The 22,325-nt window shown below is 49.7% G+C and overlaps 2 protein-coding genes across 2 annotated transcripts in view; both read left to right on the forward strand.

The window, feature by feature from the left end:
- The window catches only part of GLB1L3 (galactosidase beta 1 like 3), a 20,763-nt gene extending 11,110 nt beyond the window's left edge, over window positions 1-9,653 (forward strand). Inside the window, exons 12-21 of the mRNA XM_023762061.1 lie at window positions 1,774-1,911; window positions 2,506-2,586; window positions 3,513-3,619; window positions 4,665-4,805; window positions 5,383-5,454; window positions 5,953-6,031; window positions 6,701-6,788; window positions 7,092-7,203; window positions 9,026-9,142; window positions 9,285-9,653. Coding sequence (XP_023617829.1) covers window positions 1,774-1,911; window positions 2,506-2,586; window positions 3,513-3,619; window positions 4,665-4,805; window positions 5,383-5,454; window positions 5,953-6,031; window positions 6,701-6,788; window positions 7,092-7,203; window positions 9,026-9,142; window positions 9,285-9,350 — 1,001 coding nt within the window. The 3' untranslated portion in view covers window positions 9,351-9,653. The remainder of the gene's footprint in view (window positions 1-1,773; window positions 1,912-2,505; window positions 2,587-3,512; window positions 3,620-4,664; window positions 4,806-5,382; window positions 5,455-5,952; window positions 6,032-6,700; window positions 6,789-7,091; window positions 7,204-9,025; window positions 9,143-9,284) is intronic.
- Window positions 9,654-14,590: 4,937 nt separating this feature from the next.
- Window positions 14,591-22,325, forward strand: part of GLB1L2 (galactosidase beta 1 like 2) — a 24,508-nt gene continuing 16,773 nt past the window's right edge. Inside the window, exons 1-4 of the mRNA XM_014463944.2 lie at window positions 14,591-14,704; window positions 20,631-20,828; window positions 21,657-21,734; window positions 22,217-22,290. Of these exons, the coding sequence (XP_014319430.1) occupies window positions 14,619-14,704; window positions 20,631-20,828; window positions 21,657-21,734; window positions 22,217-22,290 (436 nt within the window). The 5' untranslated portion in view covers window positions 14,591-14,618. The remainder of the gene's footprint in view (window positions 14,705-20,630; window positions 20,829-21,656; window positions 21,735-22,216; window positions 22,291-22,325) is intronic.

Here is a 22,325-nt window from a genome sequence, read left to right on the forward strand (position 1 = left end):
CCTTCTGAGTGTGTCCTCATCCCAAAGGGGATTAGCGTGTAACTTACCACATGGGGCTGCTGTGAGGATAAATTCGTCAATCCACATACACCACTCAGACCGGCGCCTGACCAACGTAGTTAATACAAGTATTTTGCTACTAAAGGTATTTTGCTATCACTATTATGAAAACAAGCTCGCTGGTACCCGGAGAGAGAGGACCAACTCCCTCCTTCAGAGGCAACTGAGAAAAGTCTGCGTTGGCTTGAAAAATAAAGCCCCACCCCCACCCCCACCAGCAGACAACATGTTTCTGATCACTTATATGTCAGGCATTATGACTTGTTTCTTATACATATATTCTCTCAGCGATTAATTCTCTCACCAGTCCTATGATGTGGTACATGGAAATAAGGCCCTTCATTGAACAAATAAGGAAGAAGAGGCCCTGAGAGGAAAAACGGGCCATTCAAAGTCATACCAACCGTGAAGAGCCAACCATAATGAACATCTATAATAATAAAAGCATAATATGCTAATTAGATCAAACGTCCTTCCGGACAACCTTCTGGAGGAAGGTGGGGCTGTGAGGGCCGAGTGCCCCTTGCACAAATTTCGTGCATCGGGCCTCTAGTTAGATATATAAGTGGCATAATGGTTCTTAGGCTATTATCTAATATATATAGTTAGGAGTTCAATTATGTCCATAGTCTGTGAAAAATAACTTTTAAAAAAGGCTTGAGGAAACAGGACATGGTTGCTAGAGTAGTTCTGGCAAATCCCACCTATTTTCTGGTTAGAATCTTAGCGAAGGTTGAAGAACAAAAGAAGTTAATAGTGGGATGGGATTGAGAATGATAAGATTTCATCAGCGATGTCTGTCTTCTCTCCATTTTCTTTATTAGCGATATTAAATGTTTGTTTTTTTTGACAGGCGATATTATTGTATATTAGTTTCAGGTGTACAGCACAGTGGTTAGACATGATTATAACATGATTCCCCCTGGTAAGTCTAGTACCCACCGGGCACCATGCATACCAGTAGTTATTACAGCATCATTGACTATATTCCCTAGGCCAGTGATGGCGAACCTATGACACACGTGTCAGAGGTGACACGCGAACTCATTTTTTTGGTTGATTTTTCTTTGTTAAATGGCATTTAAATATATAAAATAAATATCAAAAATATAAATCTTTGTTTTACTATGGTTGCAAATATCAAAAAATTTCTATATGTGACATGGCACCAGAGTTAAGTTAGGGTTTTTCAAAATGCTGACACGCTGAGCTCAAAAGGTTCGCCATCACTGACCTAGGCTGTACCTTACCCCCCACCCCCGCCCCAGGACTTCTTTGTAACTACCCATTTATACCTCTTAATCCCTTCACCTTTTCACCCAGTCCCCCATCCCCCTTCCCATCTGGCAACATCAGTCTGTGCTCTATGAGTCTGTTTCTGTTTTGTTTGTCCATTTATTTTCCTCTTTAGATTCTATATGTAAGAATCATATGGTATTTGTCTTTCTCTGTCTGACTGATTTCACTGAGCATAATACCCTCCAGGTCCATCCGTGTTGTTGCAAATGGTAAGATTTCATTCTTTTTCACGGCTGAGTAATATTCCAGGTATATACGCACTACCTGTTCTTTCTTCAGTTGTCTACAGATGAACATTCTTAGGTTCCGTATCTTGGCTGTGGTAAAAATGCTGCAATGAACATAGGAGGTGCATCTATCTTTTCAGAGTCGTGGTTTTAATTTTCTCTACTTTCTTATATTTCTCCTCCACAGATGTTGTGAAAACTGTGTCTGAATTTATCAAAGCTGAGATCTCCTTCAACACGTATATGTTCCACGGGGGAACCAACTTCGGTTTCATAAATGGGGCCACGGATTTTGGGGAACACAGCAGTGTCGTCACCAGCTATGGCAAGTGATCGCCGGTTTGGTCCCCTTCCAGCAGTGGGGGTGCTGGAAGCTCCGAAAACATATTCTGGCATCCCTGAGTTCTTGACCTATAATCCATGCTGAGAATTGATAATTTTCTGATCTATTTATCTTTCTTCTGTGATATTCATAATGCCCACAACAGGCTATCATTGCAGTAGATGGGGCTGCTGAGGACTAAAGTTCATGTACATTGACACCTTGACTTGAGCCGAGAGAGAGAGAGAGAGAGAGAGAGAGAGAGAGAGAGAGAGAGAGAGAGAACACAAGTGGTGATTGCTAGAAGGGCATCGATGGGCACAGCTGGGCAATCCGGATGGAAGGAAGAAGAGAGTGAAGCAGAGGATGAGCCCAGTGGCCCGGCAGCCTCAGAGTCCCAGGAAGGGCGATGGGAAACACTCCTAGCTAGATTGGCATTGGTCCCACAAGGCCTAGCCTGGGATGGACCGGGCCAGGGGTGGGGACCATGTGTCTTCTGTCTCCTTCTGGTGGCCCTGCCCATCTCTGCCAGAAGCGCCAAAACGGGGTCGGCCTGGCAGGATTGCCTGGCCAGTGACGTGCCCTGGTGTCTTGCAGACTATGATGCTGTGCTGACAGAGGCCGGGGATTACACCAAAAAATACTTCAAGCTTCGGAAACTCCTTGGATCCGTCTTAGGTACCCAGCCACCATTTTTACTCGAGGGCTGGCCCTCCTCGTGTATTGGAAGGGCAAGGACAGGGCAGGATTTCCCCTGTGGGCACAAGCTTAATGAAGGGCTTCAGAGCAAGGGTCACAAGTTCGAATCCTGGTCTTCCCACGTAAAAGCTGTGTGGTCTTGCATGAGCATTTTTAAGCCCTTTAACCCTTGGTTTCTTCCCTGAAACGTGAACACAATGATACTCGTCTTCTGTAATGATTGTGAAAATTACTGTTCGTGAAGCTCTTAATATAATGTATAACATAATACCCGTATAGACAATAGCAAAAATCATTCTATGTAATTTTATTTCTTTAAGGAAAGTTAACTAACCGTCTACTATGTGCTAGAAAGTAGGTAACCACTGGCTTTGCCGAAAGGTATAAGGCAGAGGTCTTGCCCCCTAGGGGCCTTCAGTCTACACGGCCAACACTACCCCTTCAAGGTCTGTATCTGTCAGCTCTCCATGCATACAGAATGGCTGCAACCTCATTCTTTCTTTCTTTCTTTTTCAAATCCCTCACCCAAGGATATTTTTCCATTGATTTTTAGAGAGACTGGAAGAGAGAGGGAAAGACAGAGAGAAATATTGATGTGAGAGAAAGACATCGATTGGTTGCCTCCTGCATTAGAGGAGCCTGCAACCGAGGTACATGCCCTTGACCGGAATCGATCCCGGGACCCTTCAGTCCGCAGGCCAATGCTCTATGCACTGAACCAAACGGCGAGGGTTGCAACCTCGTTCTTGACAGTTGTTCCTCACTCTTGGAGAAGTGTAGCCATGCGCCAGGAGAGGACCCCTTTACTGGTTGGGATATGAGAGTTTACGTAGAGGGATGGGGAGGCTGGGAGAGGGCAGTAGCTGGTCCAGGCACGTCTTGCCCATGGCCCACTTTCATTGCAGCATCTCCCCTGCCCCCCTTACCTGAGCTCATTCCAAAGGCTGTGTACCCTTCTGTGAGACCATCCCTGTACTTGCCGCTGTGGGATGCCCTACAGCACTTAGACGAGGTGAGTACTGCTGGGCATTAGGGGGAGAAGGCCTTCGGCCACACAGAGAGATTCTTTCAAGGCTTTTCCCTGGACAGTGTGAAAACGAATTCTCTGCATGCTGTCCCAGTTTAGAACTATAGGGTCAGACCACACTCTCCTTCCTGGTGGACTGTGAAGGGGCTGCTGGGACTGGAAGAATGAGTGGGGTGGGGAGAGGCTGGGCATGAGAGGGTCCTATTTCCCAGCTCCGATGAACCCGTTTGGTGAATGTCCTTGTGGGTCCACGTGGGCCCTGTGGGAAAGGCTGCTGAGCTGGGAACCGGGAAACTGAGTTTCTGATTCATTTTTGCCATCCAGTAGGCCAGTGGTCGGCAAACTCATTAGTCAACAGAGCCAAATATTAACAGTACAACGATTGAAATTTCTTTTGAGAGCCAGATTTTTTAAACTTAAACTATATAGGTAGGTAAATTGTTACTAACTTAATTAGGGTACTCCTAAGGCTTAGGAAGAGCCACACTCAAGGTGCCAAAGAGCCGCATGTGGCTCGCGAGCCGCAGTTTGCCGACCACGGCACCAGGCCAAACCTCGGAAGTTCTACAGGTCCCTGCTCTCCCTTTAAAAGTAGACAACCTGCCCTATTTTAAAGGAAAGTTTGGAAACTGTTTGAAACGTGTCAAGTCTTGAATTCAGATTGATTTTATCTCCCCTTATCATCATTTTAGATAAAAAGAAGTGCCTGACACATTGTAGAGGCTAAATACATGCTTATTTAGTGCATAATTCTTTCCTCGACTTCAGTGATGGTAGTACACAACTTATCTGCTCTGTTCATCAGTTGATGATGACAGCCATTGCTCCCTGTCCCATGCCGCCCCCCCCCCCGCCCCCGCCCTGAGTCTCCTGCTCAGTGGAGATATAAAGCATCAGCACATAGATGTTTTAGCGTTTCTCATCCAAAGGACTTTGGGGATCATTAGGAGGCAGAACAAAAAAGACAAGGGTCTCAGGGGGAGAGGGTTCTCAGCACGCGGCTCGTGTTTCCACCACGGCTCTCTCACAGCCGGTCATATCCAGCGCCCCCGTCAACATGGAGAGTCTCCCCATCAATGCTGGGAACGGTCAGTCCTACGGGTTCGCACTTTATGAGACACCCATCTGCGCCAGAGGCTGGCTCCATGCGAAGGTTCGAGACACGGCACAGGTAGGGGCCAGCAGGCTGTCTGCGGCGGTAAGCAGGACATGTAGCCCAACTCTGCTACTGGGAAGGGTGGTTAATCGCTGGTCAACTGTGCTGTGTGGTAGTAATTTATTTATTTTTATTTTAAAATATTTTTACTGATTTGAGAGAGAGAGAGAGAGAGAGAGAGAGAGAGAGGAACATCAGTGATGACAGAGAACCATTGATCGGCTGCCTCCTGCAAACCCCCTACTGGGGATCAAGCCCCGCAACTGGCTAAGTGCCCTTGACCGGAATGGAACCTGGGGACCCTTCAGTCCACAAGTCGACGCTTTATCCACTGAGCCACACCGGCTAGGGCTGTTCGGTAGTCATTTAAAGCACCTACTATGTGTGAGGCACTGAGAACATAAGCTCACACCAGAGACTGGCTTTCTGCTTTATCACAACCAAGTTCACTGGGGCCTCGCTGCCAGCTCCCAGCCAAGTGTGAGCACCGAGGCTGGTGCCTTCTTTACAATGACCTCCTCCCTAAGCAGAGCCTCTCTCGGCCCTCCCCTCAGGTAGGCCTGCCGGTCTGACCCCAGCTCTTGTTTTGCAGGTGTTTTTGAACGAGACACATATAGGGACCCTGGATGGTGGTAATCAGAACTTGCGCATCCCTAAAGTCAAGGTAGGTAATGCAGGAGTCTCGATGCGGCTGGACCTCCGACTCAAATGCAACCGCTCCCTGGTTCTGAGATGACTGCCTCGTCTCTACCTCGGCCCTTTGGCATCGCTGTCACTTAGGGCCCCAGCAGGAAGTGTTTGTCTAGAGCTCTGAGCATAACCGCCTCTCCCAGGCCCGGATACACCAGGAGCTGCAGAATACAAGCTTCGGTGTGAATGGAATTTCCCCTTTAAGCCCTGAGCCAACCATCAGCCTCGGGTCTGGTCTCTATCAAGCACACTGCGTCTCTCTGGCCTCCCTAAGGCAGACCAGCGGGAGAGAGGAGAGGCTGGGTGTGGGATGGGAGCACACGGGGTCCTTAGAGAGAGGGAGGACGGCCAGGCTCGGGGGCGTCCTGTCTCCCACTTGCTTGCCTTTCCATGTGGGACTCAGAGGACAGGGGTTCTAGAGTATCCCCCTGTGTGGCTGTGTGGGTTCCGTGAACTGGTCTGTCCCCAACAGGGATGCCAGCTCCTGAGGATCCTGGTGGAGAACCAAGGACGAGTCAACTATTCATGGAAAATTCAAGACCAGCGGAAAGGTGGGCTCTAGGCCTGAGACACAGGCTGTCCTCTCTTCATGGTCACTCAGACCCTCAGATGGGGGCTGAGTTGGAGCTGGGAGTGGGGGGGGGAGAGACTTAGGATCCAGGACCGAAGGTGAGGACTCCTCCCCTCTCTGTTGTCCTGCCTCCTTTGTTTCTCCAGGGCAGGGAGTGGGCGGCTTGGTTGGGTGCTGGCTTGTCCTAGAGCAGGATCCAGGCCCATCTGGGGAATTTCAGGAAAAGCTCTGATTGTATAAAAAATACGTTTTTATTGATTTCAGAGAGGGAGAGAGAGATAGAAACATCAATGATGAGAGAGAATCATGGATCGGTTGCACCCTGCACGTCCCCCTACTGGGGAACGAGCCTGCAACCTGGGCATGTGTCCTGACCTGGAATCGAACTGTGACCTCCTGGTTCATAGGTTGATGCTCAACCCCTGAGCCATGCCGGCCGGGCAAAAGCTCTGATATTAAGTGGGGGACTTCCTCAGTCGGCCTTGTGTATGAAAACATAGGAGAAACCTTCCGTGGCAGCGAGTCAGACAAGTGTTTGCCCTCCTGGCTGAAGCCTGGCACAAGATGTCTGCTGCCTGCATTTCTTTGTCCCAGACACCGAGAGATAGCATCAGTGGCTAGCCGTGGTCTTTCCTCCCTCCCCCTGCAGGAGTAACCGGACCCGTGACCATCAATAGCACCCCCCTGGAGGGGTTCACTATCTATTCTCTGGAAATGAAAACGAGCTTCTTTGACAGGTATGTTCCCACTTATTCCCGGGAGACTTGGCAATGTCAGGGCACTCAGCGATTTCAAACTCTTCACTTGGCAGATGAAGAGCCCGGGATTCCGAGAACAGAAGTGATTTACTCGGGATGATAGAGTCTTTAGAGTCCGGACTGGAGTCCTAGAACAAGTCTCCCGTTTCTCATTTTAATGCCTCACGTCTGCATGTCCCATAGAAACGGAGCCCTAGTCCCTGCGTGGGAAACCTGGGTCCATATTGGGGCTAGAATCAGGAAAGGGCTTTCCTCTCCCTCAAGGCGTGGCCCCTTTTCCAGGCTCCGCTCTGCCGCCTGGAGGCCTGTCTCCAATAGCTCCCTGGGCCCTGCCTTCTACCTGGGCACCCTGCAGGCTGGCCCTTCTCCCAGGGACACCTTCCTGAGGCTGCTGGTAAGTGAGCGCCCTCTTCTCTCTGCTCTCTCAACCGCCTAGTCTTTCTTTTTTAAATTTTATTTATTTATTTTTTTGTTTTTCTTCTGTTACACATATTCTTTCTTAAAGAGTCTTGAAGCAAAGCCATAGTGTTCCAGGCAAGAATACTTCCCTTCCCTCCTCACCTCCAACCCAGTCACCCAGCATCGCTCAGTCTTTCTAATTTATCATCGTTGTTCAAACTATTGCCCATGGAGAGGGAGGTTGGGGAACTGGGTGGTAAAGGTGAAGGGGTTAGGAAGTAGAAATTGGTAGTTACGGAACAGTCACAGAGATGTGAATTATAGCCTAGGGCAGGGGTCCTCAAACTACGGCCGCGGGCCACATGCGGCCCGCCAAAAACATTTATCCGGCCCGCAGGGTGTTTTTGCCACCGCTGCCTGTTGCTTAGCAGCCGACTAGTTATTTTTTAAACTATAGTCCGACCCTCCAACGGTCTGAGGGACAGTGAACTGGCCCCCTGTTTAAAAAGTTTGAGGACCCCTGGCCTAGGGAATGCATTCGGTAATATTGTAATAACTATGTATGGGGCCAGGTGGGTACTTAAAATATCGGGGTGGGGGGAAACTTTATCAAATATATGATCGTCTAACCACTATGCGGTATCCATGAAACTAATACAGAATAATATTGAATGTAAACTGTCTATTATTTAATAAGGTTCCCCGGTATCCACTGTTGGTTCCTCTAAGCTTGCTAGACTATGTTAGTTCTGCTCAGCTTCCCAGCACTTCTTCCTGTCTCTAGTGGAAAAACTGTTCCCATGTCTTCTTGTTTCTCAGTTTTCTTCTCCCAGATTTTGGTCCTGTAATTCTTCATTGCATTGCAACCAGATTAAAAAATGGTGTCGCGTTTATAGCTGTTGTCAGTAGAAGTGTCCATCTCTGTTAAACTAGGACTTATTTCTGGAAGACCTGCTTTTAAAAGAATCTATAGCATTATATATCAGAGGGCAGGAACAAGAGTCACATTAGCATCGAAAGGTTATTCATGCTTTCCTCCGTCATCCTTAGACCAGGTACAGCAGGGTAGACCTTCTAGAACAAGCATGTCAAACTCAAAGGCTAACACGGGCCAAATAAACAAGGTTTAAGTGTATGTGGGCTGCAAAAAAGCAAAAGCTTCATAGAAATGAAACGTAGGTTTATTTCAATAGAGACATGCAGAATACAAAAGGCTGAGATAAATGAGTCATCGCCAACATAAAATAATGGAAATTTTAATAAAAATTAATACTTTTTCTAGAACATTAACTTACCAGACACTGAATAACTGCACAAATTAATAAGTGTAATGCAAATAAACCTATTTTTCTTGTTCTCCAAAAGCAAAATATTTCCTGTTGCACAAACAAGTTAGTACAAGACTAATGACGTGGCCATTTCGCTGCTAGTATTAGTGGAGAGAAATGGTGTGCCTGTGCGTAAGGCACATAAGGGAAATGAATGCAACACGGTTATAATCATCAGTCATTAGCGAACATTGTAGTTCATTATTAATAATTATGTATAACAGGATATTGTAAAAATTAAGTTATGAAATTTTTATTAAAATCTTTCTTACATACCGTTATATTGGCTGGGCCACAAAAATATTCATTGTGGGCCACATGCGGCCTGTGGGCCTTGAATTTGACATGCTTGTTCTAGAACATACCCCATTGTGAACTCACTGTCAGGGCCACGAAGCATCTCCATCTTGTTCTCACTCCCCAAGAGCCTTAGGTTGTACGTTGCCCGTGTGAATCTGTCCCCCTGTCTCAAGCCTCCATCCCTCCCAGGACTGGAGTTATGGATTTGTGTTCATCAATGGCCGTAACCTTGGGCGATACTGGAATATTGGACCACAGCAAACACTTTACCTTCCTGGGGCCTGGCTGCATCCGGAAGACAATGAGGTGAGTCACCCCGACCCCTGCCTTTACGTCTCACACATTTTCAGATCTGCCTTCATCCCCAGGATGCAGATCGCAGCATCTTTCTCATCCTGTATTGAACAGGCTCACCACTCCTCACTGTGAGCCTTTCTGTTCTTCCCAGATCATTGTGTTTGAAAGAAGCAAGAGTGGTTCGTCCATCCAAACTACAGACAAACCGAAGCTGTAAGACTGTGTTGTGACATTTTTTTTTTTGGTGGATTGTTGGAGTTCGTCTACCAGCAGGTTTTCACGAGGAAGATTTATGTCTAGAATACCAAACACACTGTTGTCTGCAATAACAAATGTTGGAAATAATATTCAATAGGGAAATTGTTATATATATTGTAGTATAGTCATATGCTGCCTATTTTTAGGTCTTAAAAAGCATTCAAATCTTCAGTGACTAGATTTACGTAGTTAAAGCTTAGTCCTTAGCAGGTTATTCTCTAATTAAATGTGCCTTTAGGCAGATGTGAATAAAATAAAAACAAGCTGGATGTATCTCTGCTTCTTCATACTCAGTTGAGAGGAAGTGAAGGGTCTCTGGCCTAAGAAAGAGTAAGAATTACTGCTCTCTCCATGCCAGAGTATTGCTGGCTGGCAAAGTCCTGGTGTGTGTGTGTGTGTGTGTGTGTGTGTGTGTGTGTGTGTACTGGTATGTGGTGTGTGTGTGTGTGTGTGTGTGTGTGTACTGGTATGTGGTACGTGTGTGTGTGTGTGTACTGGTATGTGGTGTGTGTGTGTGCGTGTGCGTTGTAGGAGGGGGAATGCAGGGGAGAGTGCACAATGTCTCCTGGAACTTCCCAGCAGCCTGCGTGTTTCCAAGGTGACCTGGTGCATCACCTCCAATCAGAGGAGGAATAGACATTTGGTTGTTTGGTCCTGACTTGTCTGACAGCGAAGCCTGGCCCTGAGCACTCTGTCTTCTTGCTCCTCAGCTCTCTGGGTATAGTCTCAGCTCTTGCTGGTAGTGCCCAGATATTAGTGAGATGAGATGCATATGCATGAATAAGCCAACCAATTTTTTTTTTAATATATTTTATTGATTTTTTACAGAGTGGAAGGGAGAGAGACAGAGAGTCAGAAACATCGATGAGAGAGAAACATCGACCAGTCGCCTCCTGCACATCCCCCACTGGGGATGTGCCTGCAACCCAGGTACATGCCCTTGACCGGAATCGAACCCGGAACCTTTCAGTCCGCAGGCCGACGCTCTATCCACTGAGCCAAACCGGTTTCGGCAAGCCAACCAATTTTTACAAGTGACCCCTATGACAACTAACCACATTCTTATAATCAAAATATAGCATTTGGCCTAAATTAAAACCGATGTCCTATAGCAAAAGGTTATGACCTTGTTAGAGACAGTGCCTACAAGCTGCAAGAAATGTCGCAAATAATCTGGGGTCCCAAGGGAGGAGGAAACCTCGCTGTTTGGGATGGGGACAGAGGAGTAAGATTATCTTCTCTTCCAAGAATCTGAACGGCTGGTTTACTGGATGAGAATTCTGTCATGTACCTACACAATTCCTACATCACACTTCATTCTCCAGGGCTCTAGACTCAAACTCAGGAAATCTATGGATAAACTACAGACAAATAGAGGAAACCAGAAGTAATCATCGTGAAGATCATGAGAATGCATTATATTTCAGATGCAATGATTACATCACTTCTAAACACACTGAATGACAAAGGGTGTTACTAGATATAGAAGGTGACTAACAGTGATAAAAGATTCATGTGAACAATGTAATAATTCCAGAGTTGTCTGATCCTAAAAATTTAGCCTCAAAATATATAAAATAAACGTATTTTTCTCTACATAGAAAAAGGTAAATAGCAGTGCTTTACTCTTGAGAAAAGTTTTTGAAATTAAGGTATAATTTATATTATAAAATTCACACTTTAAAATGTACAATTCGGTGGTTTTTAGTATAGCATAGTCACAGGTTGTGTAATCATCACCATCATCTAAATCCAGAATGTTTGCCCGGCCAGCATGGCTCAGTGGTTGTGCATTGGCCTAGGAACCAGGAGGTCACGGTCCGATTCCCGGTCAGGGCACATGTCTGGGTTGCGGGCTCAATTCCCAGTGTGGGGCGTGCAGGAGGCAGCCGATCCATGATTCTCATCATTGATGTTTCTATCTCTCTCTCTCTCCCTCTCCCTTCCTCTTCGAAATCAATAAAAATATATTTCAATCAATCAATCAATCAATCTAGAATGTTTTTGTCATTCCAAAAAGAAACCCTATACCCGTTAAAAGCGCTTTCTGAGCTTTCTTCCTGCCTCACTGGCTGCTCTTTCTAGCCCATATTCGCTGTTCCTCCTCTTTTCTCAATATTGAGTGCCCAGGGCTCACTTGGTTCTCTTGCACTTCATTGGTGATCTCATCCAGGCTCAACTCTCTGTCAAATCCTACATTTACATCTCCATCCCAGACTTGTATATTTAACAGCTCGCTTGCTCTCTCTACTTGAAAGTCCCAAAGATACCTCATACTCAACAAGCCCGCTCAGAGCTTCAGATATTTCCCTCCACACCCATTCCTCAGCGTCTTCTTCATCTCAGGTGATGGCAACTCCCGTTCTTTCCGTTTCTCAGGCGCCACATTGGGAATCATCCTTCAGTCCTCTCTCTTTCTCTCACCCCACGAGCAATCCCAACGTCACAACGGTCCTCTTGTCTCTGCTTTCAAAATAGTTCTAGAAATCCACCTCCATTGCTACCACCCTTGTCTGAGACATCGTCTCTCACATGGATTACTGCAGCAGCCTGAGTGATGGTTGAAAGCACAGTTGGTGTCGTGTCATAAGCCTGCAATGGCCCTGCCTTTCATTCAGGTCAAAGCCCTGCTCTGAAAGGCCCCACATGACCAGGCCCCTGTATTTCTCCCACCTCACCTCCAGCAGTTCTTGCCGCCCCTTCTCTTCCCACACTGGCCTCCTTGCAGTTCCTGGAACACAGTGTCATGAGTGCCTGAGTGCCTCTGCATTAGAGGTTCTCTCTGCTTGAAGAGTCCTCCCTCCGGATACCAGCATGCCTGGCTAACTCCCACCTTCCAGGTCTTTCTTCCATTCACCGCTCAGTAGGACTTCCTCTGTGTAGGCCCCTTCCCACCAGACTCCCACTGTTCCTTTCTTTATCTACTTTCTTTTTGCTATGGCATTTATCATCTTTGGACATACTCTACAATTTATGCATTTGTATGTTAATTTTTTAAAATATATTTTTATTGATTTTTTTACAGAGAGGAAGGGAGAGGGATAGAGAGTTAGAAACACCAATGAGAGAGAAACATCAACCAGCTGCCTCCTGCATACCTCCCACTGGGGATGTGCCCGCAACCAAGGTACATGCCCTTGACCAGAATCGAACCTGGGACCCTTTAGTCCGCAGGCCGACGCTCTATCCACTGAGCCAAACTGGTCTGGCTGTATGTTAATTTTTTATTGTCTTTCTTCTGCAGCTAGAATATAAGTGTCAAAGGGATCTTTGTCTGTTTTGCCCACTGATGTATCCGAGCACCTAGAATAGTGTTTGGCATATAGTGGTCATTAAACATTTATTAATTCCTTCTTAATGAATGAAATGTTGTTGGATTAGATCATTGGCTTTTCATCTTTTCAAAGGTTGGGGCTTAAGAGTGATATTTTTGGACTATCAAGGCCAACGATGGCATTCAAGTACATTCCTCCCCAATGTACAGAGGCCCCTTCCAGTCCAATTGACACATAGATTGTACCACTGCTCAGCCATGTCACCAGGAGAAAGCATTTTAAATCCTGAATTGTCTTGTATATATTTCAGGTAAAAAGGGGGGCTAACCTTTGACACTTTCTCCTGTCTCCTGGGCGAGCTTTTATCCAAATTAGAACCAAAAGATTGTCATCATAGCCTTAACAGCTATCAAGCAATTATGTGTCTTAAAAGATGGAGAAAAGGCACCGATGGCCTTGGAGAGTGTTAAGAGAGCGCTAATGCTTCCCGGGCTTGCCTCTGAGATGCTCTCTCTGGCCCTGCTATGAGAACCCTGTGCAGAGCCCCAGCCTGTCCTCGCTCATTGTGGCATGTCCCCCTTCCTCACCCCCCTTCATTTGTTTGTTTTTGCCTCTCCCTGGTTTAAATTTTGCTACTTGATGAAATATTTGCTTAATGCTAGAAAAAGGACCCTTTGCACTAAACTCTGTGTCATTGTTCTGAGAAGTAAAATCGAGTTTTGTTACTATCAGCATTACAAGTTCAAAACTATGTACAAGTGTAGGAAATGCTTTGTTTTGTTCTTTTTTAACCGTCACCCAAGGACATTTTCATTGATTTTTACAGAAAAGGGAGAGAGAGAGAGAGAGAGAGAGAGAGAGAGAGAAACACCAGTGTGAGAGAGAAACATCCATTGGTTGCCCCGGTAGGGAACTCAAACCCGCAACCTAGGCATGTGCCCTGACCTAGAGTGGACCCTAGGTCCTTTCTCGGTACAAGTGGATGCTCCAACCAACCCAGCCTCACTGGCTGGCCAGGGCGGAAGCGGTTTTAAAACGTGCAGTGGGGGCTATTTTCTAGAAACCCTGATGCTCCGAAACACACAGCCTCCCTAGAAAATGTTTCCGATTCTTTTTCAGTAATATTTGGATTTTGTTCTTGAGATGAGTTGAGTTTGTGATCGTTAGAAAACCTAAGTTTTGCCTAAATACTACACAATGTCCTTTGTGATAGAATTCTGTACAATAATAAGAGAAGTTTATTCGTCTTTTTCTAAAATGTGAGGGGTTTATTTGGAGTGTTTTTTGTTTTGTTTTTAATAAAAAATGTAAGAGTGCTGCCAGTCAGGAGGAGAAAAGGACTAGTGGAAACCAAAGGCAGGAAATATTTCCGTGCTGCCCCCTAGGCACCTCCTCTCCGCCATGAAATTCCAATGTGAATCACACTAAGCCATAAAAAATGTCCCGAGGAAATTCTACAATGTCCTGGCTTTTCACATGATAAGTCACTGCTGCACATTCTTCTCTCTCCACAATGGAAATGGTTTTAAAAGATTGTGTGGGCTTTGCAGGAGGAGCCTTCCATGCATGCCAGCGCGGTGGTGGGGGGTGGCCCGGGGTTCAACCATGCACAGGACTGCACAACACGTGCTCAGTATTTCTACATGTGTTTGCAAATCAGGTGCATGTAAAAGAGTTTCCGAAACTTGGAGCGCCTCTCTGAGACCCGCGGAAGGCAGGCCAGAGCCAGGGAGGCCCCCGCGGAGCTGGGAATCCCGCCTCCGCAAGCCGGCGGAGGCCACGCCCCCTGCTACTCCAAGCGCCACGGCGCGCGGGCGGGGGGCGTGGCCTTGGGCGGCGGCGCGGTTGCCCAGGCGACCAGCGAGTGGCCCCGCCCCCCGCGCTGAGCCCGGGCGCCCGTTGAGTGCCGGCTGGAGTGGGAACCTGGTCCCTGAGCGCGGCGCGAACGCGCGATGTCCACGTGGAGTGCCCCGCGGAGGCCCTGCCGCGCGCTCGGACTCCTGCTGCTGGTGGTCTTGGGTTTCCTGGTGCTCCGCAGGTGAGGGAATCCGCCCGGCGCCGCCGGTCTGCAGGCACCCCAACCCTCCACACCTCGCGTTCTCTCTCCCGTCTAACCTCCCGTCTGGCCGGAGGGAGGCAGACCTTGCAGGTCACGTTACCTCGACCCGCGAATCCCGAGTTCCCACCGGGAACAGCCCGCGGGCCTTTTCCTTTTGCAGCTCCCCAATATCCCTGCGCCCCGGTGCGCCGCCAAGAGCTCTGGTTCTGCTTCGAGACCCAGACCTCTGGGGGCCACTAGGCGCTGCCCTCCCAGTCCCCAGGCGCCTGCGCCCTAGAGCCTCCCCACTCCTCTGCGTCCGTGTTGCGGGTTCTACTTTTCTCGTGGGAACTCCCAGCCCTCTGGAAGGTCGGCAGGACCAGCCTTCAGACCCCTCTCCTACGTCCCTCATCACTGCCCCGCCTTGGGGAACCCCCTTCTGCTGTTTTCCCAGCTCCCCACATTCCCCACCAGTTCTGCTGGGAGGCTTATCTGTTCAGCAGAGGCCAGAGCGCCAGTGGCCACAGCCATGTCCGACTTAGCCTGCCCAGCGCAGTCCAAGAACACTGCCCCAGGGGCCCTCCGAGCTCCTCCGCCCTGGATTGATTTGCCCCTTTCCCGGATTGGTACTAGTTTGTCTTCTCTCTCCACGTTCCCACCACTCACCAGCCGCCAGCTCCCCTTACACATTGTCTGTGGCCAGTGATGGCGTTTAGTGATGGAATGCTTTATCCACGGCCTGTGTGGGTGCCCCTGCCCGGCGTTTTTCCGATGTGAGTCTGTATATAGGATGCTGCAGCCCTGACCACATCTTTCAGGTCGATGCCTGGCACTTTCCATATTCAAAACTTCAGGTCTTGCTGGGAGAGCAGGCCGCCCGCCCGTAACAAATGCCTGGGCACTGAACTGAGTGTTGGAGAGGCCGGAGGTTGAGCCATTAGAACTGGGGCAGCTTGATCTTTCCTTCTTCCCCATCACCCTTCCTGGTTTCGCTGAACCTCCCAGGGAGGTAGAGGGAAGTTTTGGATGGAGTTAAATATCAACGTTTTTGGCCGCCACAGCATCCCAATTAGAAACGCTTTCCACTGACACCTTTTCAAGAGTAACCTGTCTTCTTTGCTTGGCAGATGGTGAGGATGTCCTTTATCGTATGGGGGAAGAAAATGGTGCTCTGCTCATTCTGGGGCCCAGAAAACTTAAGCGTTTCCACAGTTGTTTTTTAAGACTGACCTCCCCCCCCCCCCCCATCTTGTGATGATATCTAACCCTTTCCTCCTTGGAGATGACTGGTCCTGGCTCTGGTAGGATGCTCAGCCCTCCTCCCAGTACAAGCCCGATGGAGACCCCAGAAGAATTACTCAAAGCAGAGGCAGCAGGAGCCTCTGGCATATGGTACATCAAAGAGCCCAGACCCCAGAGAGAAAGGCCGGGGGTGTTCGTTCAAGTAGCAAGTAGTTTGCTCGTTGTTGGAGGTCAAGGATATAGCAGGCCATGCACAGACCCAGACAGGCCATTCTGAGGGCCAGCACGCAGGGGCTTGAGATGGGCCAGGCAAGGACACCCTGAGTCCACAGGAAAAGGTGTGGGAAGGAGGCTGGGTGTTTGTTGGTGTCTGGAGGGACAGGAGATGAGCTGTCAGACAGCCGAGTGGCTGTGAAGAAGCCTCAGCTTCTCGCAGGTGAATTAACTGTGTTCCTACCTGGATTTGGTGACCGCAGGAGGAGTCAGTGGAAGGCTTCTGGAGTTGCCAGGGAAGAGCAATGGAGAATGAATAGCTGTGACCTAAATTGGTGGAAATAGTTCGAAGTGCTTAGGACAGTCACTGTTTTTCCTGCCATCTCTTCGTTCTATTTATTATTTGCATTTATTTAAAAATATTTTTTTTTATTGATTTCAGAGATGAAGGGAGAGAGAGTGGGGAGAGAGAGAAACATCAATGATGAGAGAGAATCATTGATCAGCTGCCTCCTGCACGTCCCCGACTGGGGATCGAGCCTGCAACCCAGGCATGTGCCCTTGACTGGAATCAAACTCGGGACCTTCATTCCGCAGGCTGATGCTCTATCGCCTGAGCCAAATCAGCTAGGGCCATCTCTTCTTTCTCAGCAGACAAGATAGAGGCCAGAGAAACTCCAGGGCCAGCTCTCAGGGTCCTTTAGAACATGTGTCTTTCGGGCATCTTTTTGGTTGTATATCACCTTTGTGGCCACCAAGGATTGTCTCTGGAGGCCAGAGGAGAACATATTCATTGTCACACCCTCTTCCTGCTTTAACTCTGGCTTTGACTGGGTCATAAACTGAGTGTGTGTGTATGTGGGGTGGGGTGGGGGGCTCTCCTAGCTGTCCTTGGGAACGTGGTGGTGGCCAGTGGTATATAGGTCACCTGGGACCTGGTTACTCCACTGGAAGCTTTGGGGAGCTGAGCTGTCAGGATCCACCCCCTTTCTGTACCCCAGAAGGCAGGGATTTGGGTGGAGGAGGGGCTGCATGGCTGCAGCTTTTCCTTTCTCCGTGAATTTCACCTTGGGTGGGTTCATGCGAGGTCAGAGCTGTTTGATTACACCTTATCCAAGAACAAGGTCCAAGATGATTTTTGAGGAAGATTTCAAGGGCACATGCTCGGGTTGTGGGCTCGATTCCCAGTAGGGGGCGTGCAGGAGGCAGCCGATCAATGATTCTCATCGTTGATGTTTCTATCTCTCCCTCTCCCTTCCTCTCTGAAATCAATTTAAAAAAATTACCTTTATTGTCGTGTAATTGCCATGAGATAAACTGCACGTTTAACATGTACAGTTTGGTAAGTTTTGACATATGTACCCACCTATGAAATTACTACCGTCATGAAGATTGTGAAGATACCCATCAACCCCAGAGATTTCCGTGTGCCCCTCTGCGTCTCTCTCCAATGCCGCTGCTCCCCTCTCCCCAAGCACACCGATCTGTTGCTTGCCACCACCATCTGTCAGTTACAACTTTTTAGTATTTTATAGAAATGTGATCCTGCAGTCTGCGCTCTGACTTGGTTGGGCTTCCTCCACTGGGCATTTTCCTTCGAGGTCTGTGATGCATGTAGTCATGTGACCCGTGTCTTTGAGCCTTTCCTCCTCGCACGCCACAAGAATGCCTGCTTGATAGTATCAAGGCATGGTTCCTACTCAGGATTTTTTCCTTAATATAAATGCACCCCTGAGCAGTAATGGAATTCATTCTGCATCTCTCATACCTGAGACGTCAGGTGGTGAAGGTCAGGAGAGAGGAGAGCCGCCAGGAAGCAGCCCTCATGGCGCCCCTCAAGGGCAAGTTCTCGGCTTCCCTGAGCTGCCTCGCTCGCTCTGGATTTCAGCGGCAGAACCCGTCCGACTTCTCCTCCGTGAAGGTGGATAACAACAATGGGACCAGGTCGCTTGCTTTGATCCAAATCACGGGCTAGTCCTGTCTTCCCAGGGTACAGTGGACAAATTGCGCCTCACTTCCGGAGATTCTGTGAGGTCAGTGATTTTATGAGCTTTGCTCGTAGAACTCTGCTGGGCTTGAGGCCTGAGTCACATCCCTGGCATGTTTGAGCGCTTTGAATGCTGTCCCTTTCATCTTACCGGAATGACTTTTTTTTCAGCACCTGGGAAGTGTCCTTTTCGGCAGGGGTCCTTTCTGACACAAGTGGGGAAGCGTGGCTCAGTCAGGGAGGGGGGCGGGGGGTGTCTGAGCCACCCTGGCTCTGGGAGTCTCACAGTGCATGCTGGCCAGGGTCTGAAAGGGACCAGGGACTGAAAGGGACCAGGGAGCAGAGCATGGCCATTATTGGGGTATTATTTGTGGTTACCGGGTTTGGGATACGCAGGAGCTTTGGAGCAAAGAGCCACAGCCTTGACAGCAGGGGTATCAGAAAGTTGGCCAAAGAGCTCTCTCCATCTGAGGTCAAGGAAAAGTAGCAAGTGAAATGAACACCTCGTCTTTGAAGTGACTCAGAATTCTGTAATATTGTCTTGAGTGCTCTCTGATGAAGATTCGGGAGATGCTGGAGCTTAGAGAGGTCTTTGTAGAACATTTAGTATCTGAAAAGGGCTCTGGAGTCCAGCCCCCTTCCCCCGCTCCCCGGTTACTCAGCAGAGTTCCTTTGGTGTGGGGATATCTGCTGCTTCCTCTCCACTCAGCTGTAGCTTTGGCTTAGATCAGCGGTTCTCAACCTGTGGGTCGCGACCCCTTTGGCGGTCTAACGACCCTTTCACAGGGGTCGCCTAAGACCATCCTGCATATCAGATATTTACATGACGATTCATAACAGTAGCAACATTCCAGTGATGAAGGAGCAACGAAAATAATTTTATGGTTGGGTCACAACATGAGGAACTGTATTTAAAGGGCCAGAAGGTTGAGAACCACTGGCTTAGATTGACAGCTCTGGATAGTAAAGGCCATATTGCAAAAGAGGCCCCCTCGTGTAGGACTTTTCCTGGGATAGACAGGGCGGGGGTATTTTTAATGGGGGGGGGGTGATACTCACTGCTTCTGCACCCCCACACCCAGCAAGACAGTGGGATTGCCCCTTTTAAGAACACATGTGCTTTTCCTGCGAAGTTGATTTTGTGAGCAGGTCATGTATGAAAAGGATGAGCTATTCAGATAATACCCAGGGGCAAACCCCAGGCCATTGCTTCTGGCCTAGAGCAGTACTTCTCACTGTCTGTGGGGAAGAATCATTTTCCTTTTCTCCTTAAAATTCCAATCCGTTACTTTAGGAGACGCAATAAAAAAAAATTACAAGAAAAGGGAAATGAAAAGATATGCATACCTGGCTTCTGAGGATTCGCTTTAATAGATATACAATTCCTCTCATTGCTCTAACAGAGTTCGTGTCTGTACCGATCTCAGCACGGACCAGCCGCAGGCAGTTTGTGGGGAACCCCCCTTGGGGTTCCCGCACATCTGTTTCTTCTCCGACGACAATCCCCAGTCAGTGTATATCAGCGCTGATTGAATGGGGGAATCGGGGCCTTAAGCCGGACACATGTCGTGGTGGTACCACGTTAGCTAGCGTTACGGAACGAATGGAAAGTCCAGAGCAGCTCAGGGCGCTTTTTTATGCAGAGGAGCCCTGCTGGGCAAGATGCCCTCAAGTGCCAGGAACTGTCATGAGAAGTGGGTGCCGCAAAGGCAGCCACGCAAATTTGCTTTTGCACCAGATTCGCGCCCGGCTGTTGTCTGTCTCCACGTTTCCTAAACTTCCTCACGGGAAACTCTGGCCGCAGCTCCTCTTGTCGGCCTTCTCTCGCAGCCCCCAGGAGACTAGGGGCTCCCTGTGGCCAACCCCAGGGATGTCAAGAGGTGCCTTTTCAGGGACTAAAACTTCTCAGTCGCCTCCCAGGTGGGGCTGTCTGTCAGGCGGGTGATCTTGGCCAGCACGACACTTGACCTTTAGATGATAACCGAGACCTGGAAATTTGGTTCGTGAATAGATGCCGTTTCTAACCCAGATGCCTCTTCACAGGTATTTGCACCTCGAGCCGGGCAGCTGTGGCCAGGAGGTGGCTCAGAGGTACTATTTGAAGTAGTGGCTGCTTTGATGTTTAGTCAGATGGCTTAGGAGGCCTGCTCTCTGGTCCTCCCAAATCCCCCCAAGTTCCAACCCTGAAGACAGCCTCTCAGCCCACTAGCACTCCCTTCCCACAGCTGTGTGCCCGCGTGTCCTCTGCACCAGCAGTCGCCAACCTTTCGGACCTCACTGACCACCAGTTGGCGACCGCTGCTCTGCACTGTCTCCATGTCCAGGGTTGTGTTTGCCTCGGGCCTCAGTGCAGCTCAGCTCGCTCTTGCCTTGCTGCCGGGCCAGGTGAGCCAGCGGAAGCCGAGAGGAAGCCCATCTCTGCCGGTGCCCCTGCCACTGCCGCTGGGCGCCTCCAGGCTTCCCGACCGCTTTTCCTCCCCGCAGGCTGCACTGGCCCCGCCTGCTCTCGCCCTGGCTGAGACACCGGCAGTCCGGGCTGCACACCAAGGGCCAGAACTTCATGCTGGAGGACTCCACCTTCTGGATCTTCGGGGGCTCCGTGCACTATTTCCGGGTGCCCAGGGCATACTGGAGGGACCGCTTGCTGAAGATGAAAGCCTGTGGCTTGAACACCCTCACCACGTGAGTGCTGCCCTGCCCCCCCCCAACCCCCCCCATGCCTCGTCCCTCGAGGGGCTCCTGGAGTCCGTGTCCGGGCTTCTCTGTGGGAGCCCAGCTGGGGGGGATTCAGGGTGCCAGGATGGGTGAGCCCTGGCAGATCCTACTCTGAGCAGCCCACGCTGCCCTGTGGTCCTGTCTTATGCTTCACCCACATCTTCACATCTTGTTGGCCCTGGGTTCTCTAAGGCCTTCTGTCTCTTCACTTAGTTCGTGGTCCAGTCCTGACGTCACTGAGACAGGGCACCACTGAGACAGCGCACCATCAGGGAGTGTTTAAAAAAAGTATATTTTTATTGATTTAAGAGAGGAAGGGAGAGAGAGAAACATCAATGATGAGAATCATCGATTGGCTGCCTCCTGCACACCCCCTACTGGGGGTTGAGCCTGCAACCTGGGCATGTGTCCTTGCCCGGAATCAAACCCGGGACCCTTCAGTCCGCAGGTCGATGCTCTGTACACTGAGCCAAACCAGCTAGGGCAGTGGTCGACAAACTGCGGCTCTTGAGCCACATGCGGCTCTTTGGCCCCTTGAGTGTGGCTCTTCCACAAAATACCGACTTCTGCGCATGGGCCACGAAGTTTCAATCACACTGTACGTGCACGCCCGCACGTGGTATTTTGTGGAAGAGCCACACTCAAGGGACCAGAGAGCCGCGTGTGGCTTGCGAGCCGCGGTTTGCCGACCACTGAGCTAGGGCATCACAGGGGTTTTAGGGATAAAGAGGGAACCTGGGGATGAGGTGGAATAAATGAAGAGGCCATCCATGCCTGTACTCTTTCCTGTTACAGCTACGTCCCCTGGAACCTCCACGAGCCACAGAGAGGCACATTTGACTTCTCCGGGAACCTGGATCTGGAGTACGTGCTGTTGCTGCTCCTGTGACCTGGCCTGGGCCTGGGCCTGGACCTGGGGGCAGGAAGGGGCTGGGGGATTGATGAGGGACCATCCTGGCCTCTCAGCTCTGCTTGGAAGCTGTTCTCAGGGCCCTGTGCCAGCTCTGCACCGGGGCCAGGTGCTCTCCAGCTGGGACCTGCTGCTCCCAGGTGCCCAGGCCTCCCCTGAGCCCACCCTCCTCACTGCAGCCCAGAGGAGCCTGGTCCCCTGTCAGCCCTGCTCTGCAGTGGGGTCCTTCCCCCCTGCTGGGAGGGGGCTGCCCCTGGAGGCAGCAAGGTGGTCGGGGTCAGGTTCATGCGAGGACCCCGTCCCCTGTCTGATACCTCCCCCCTCATGACCCGGTGGGCTGTGCAGATGGTCCTGGGCTGGGAGCTGGTGAGAAGCCAGCTGCAGGGGTGAGGGCTCTGCCTTCCCTTCACTCTGCCTGTCTCTGGTTGAGAGGAGGGCAGGCCAGCAGAGGATCCGGGCAGCTCTGCCGCCTGTGGCGTGTGCTGGCTCGTCCCCACCCCCTGCTTGGATGCCCTCAGAGTGGCCGCCTTTGACCTTCCCAGGGCCTTGTCCGG

This window comes from Myotis lucifugus, unplaced genomic scaffold (assembly GCF_000147115.1).
Source record: "Myotis lucifugus unplaced genomic scaffold, Myoluc2.0 scaffold_229, whole genome shotgun sequence".
Classification (NCBI taxonomy): Eukaryota; Metazoa; Chordata; class Mammalia; order Chiroptera; family Vespertilionidae; genus Myotis; species Myotis lucifugus.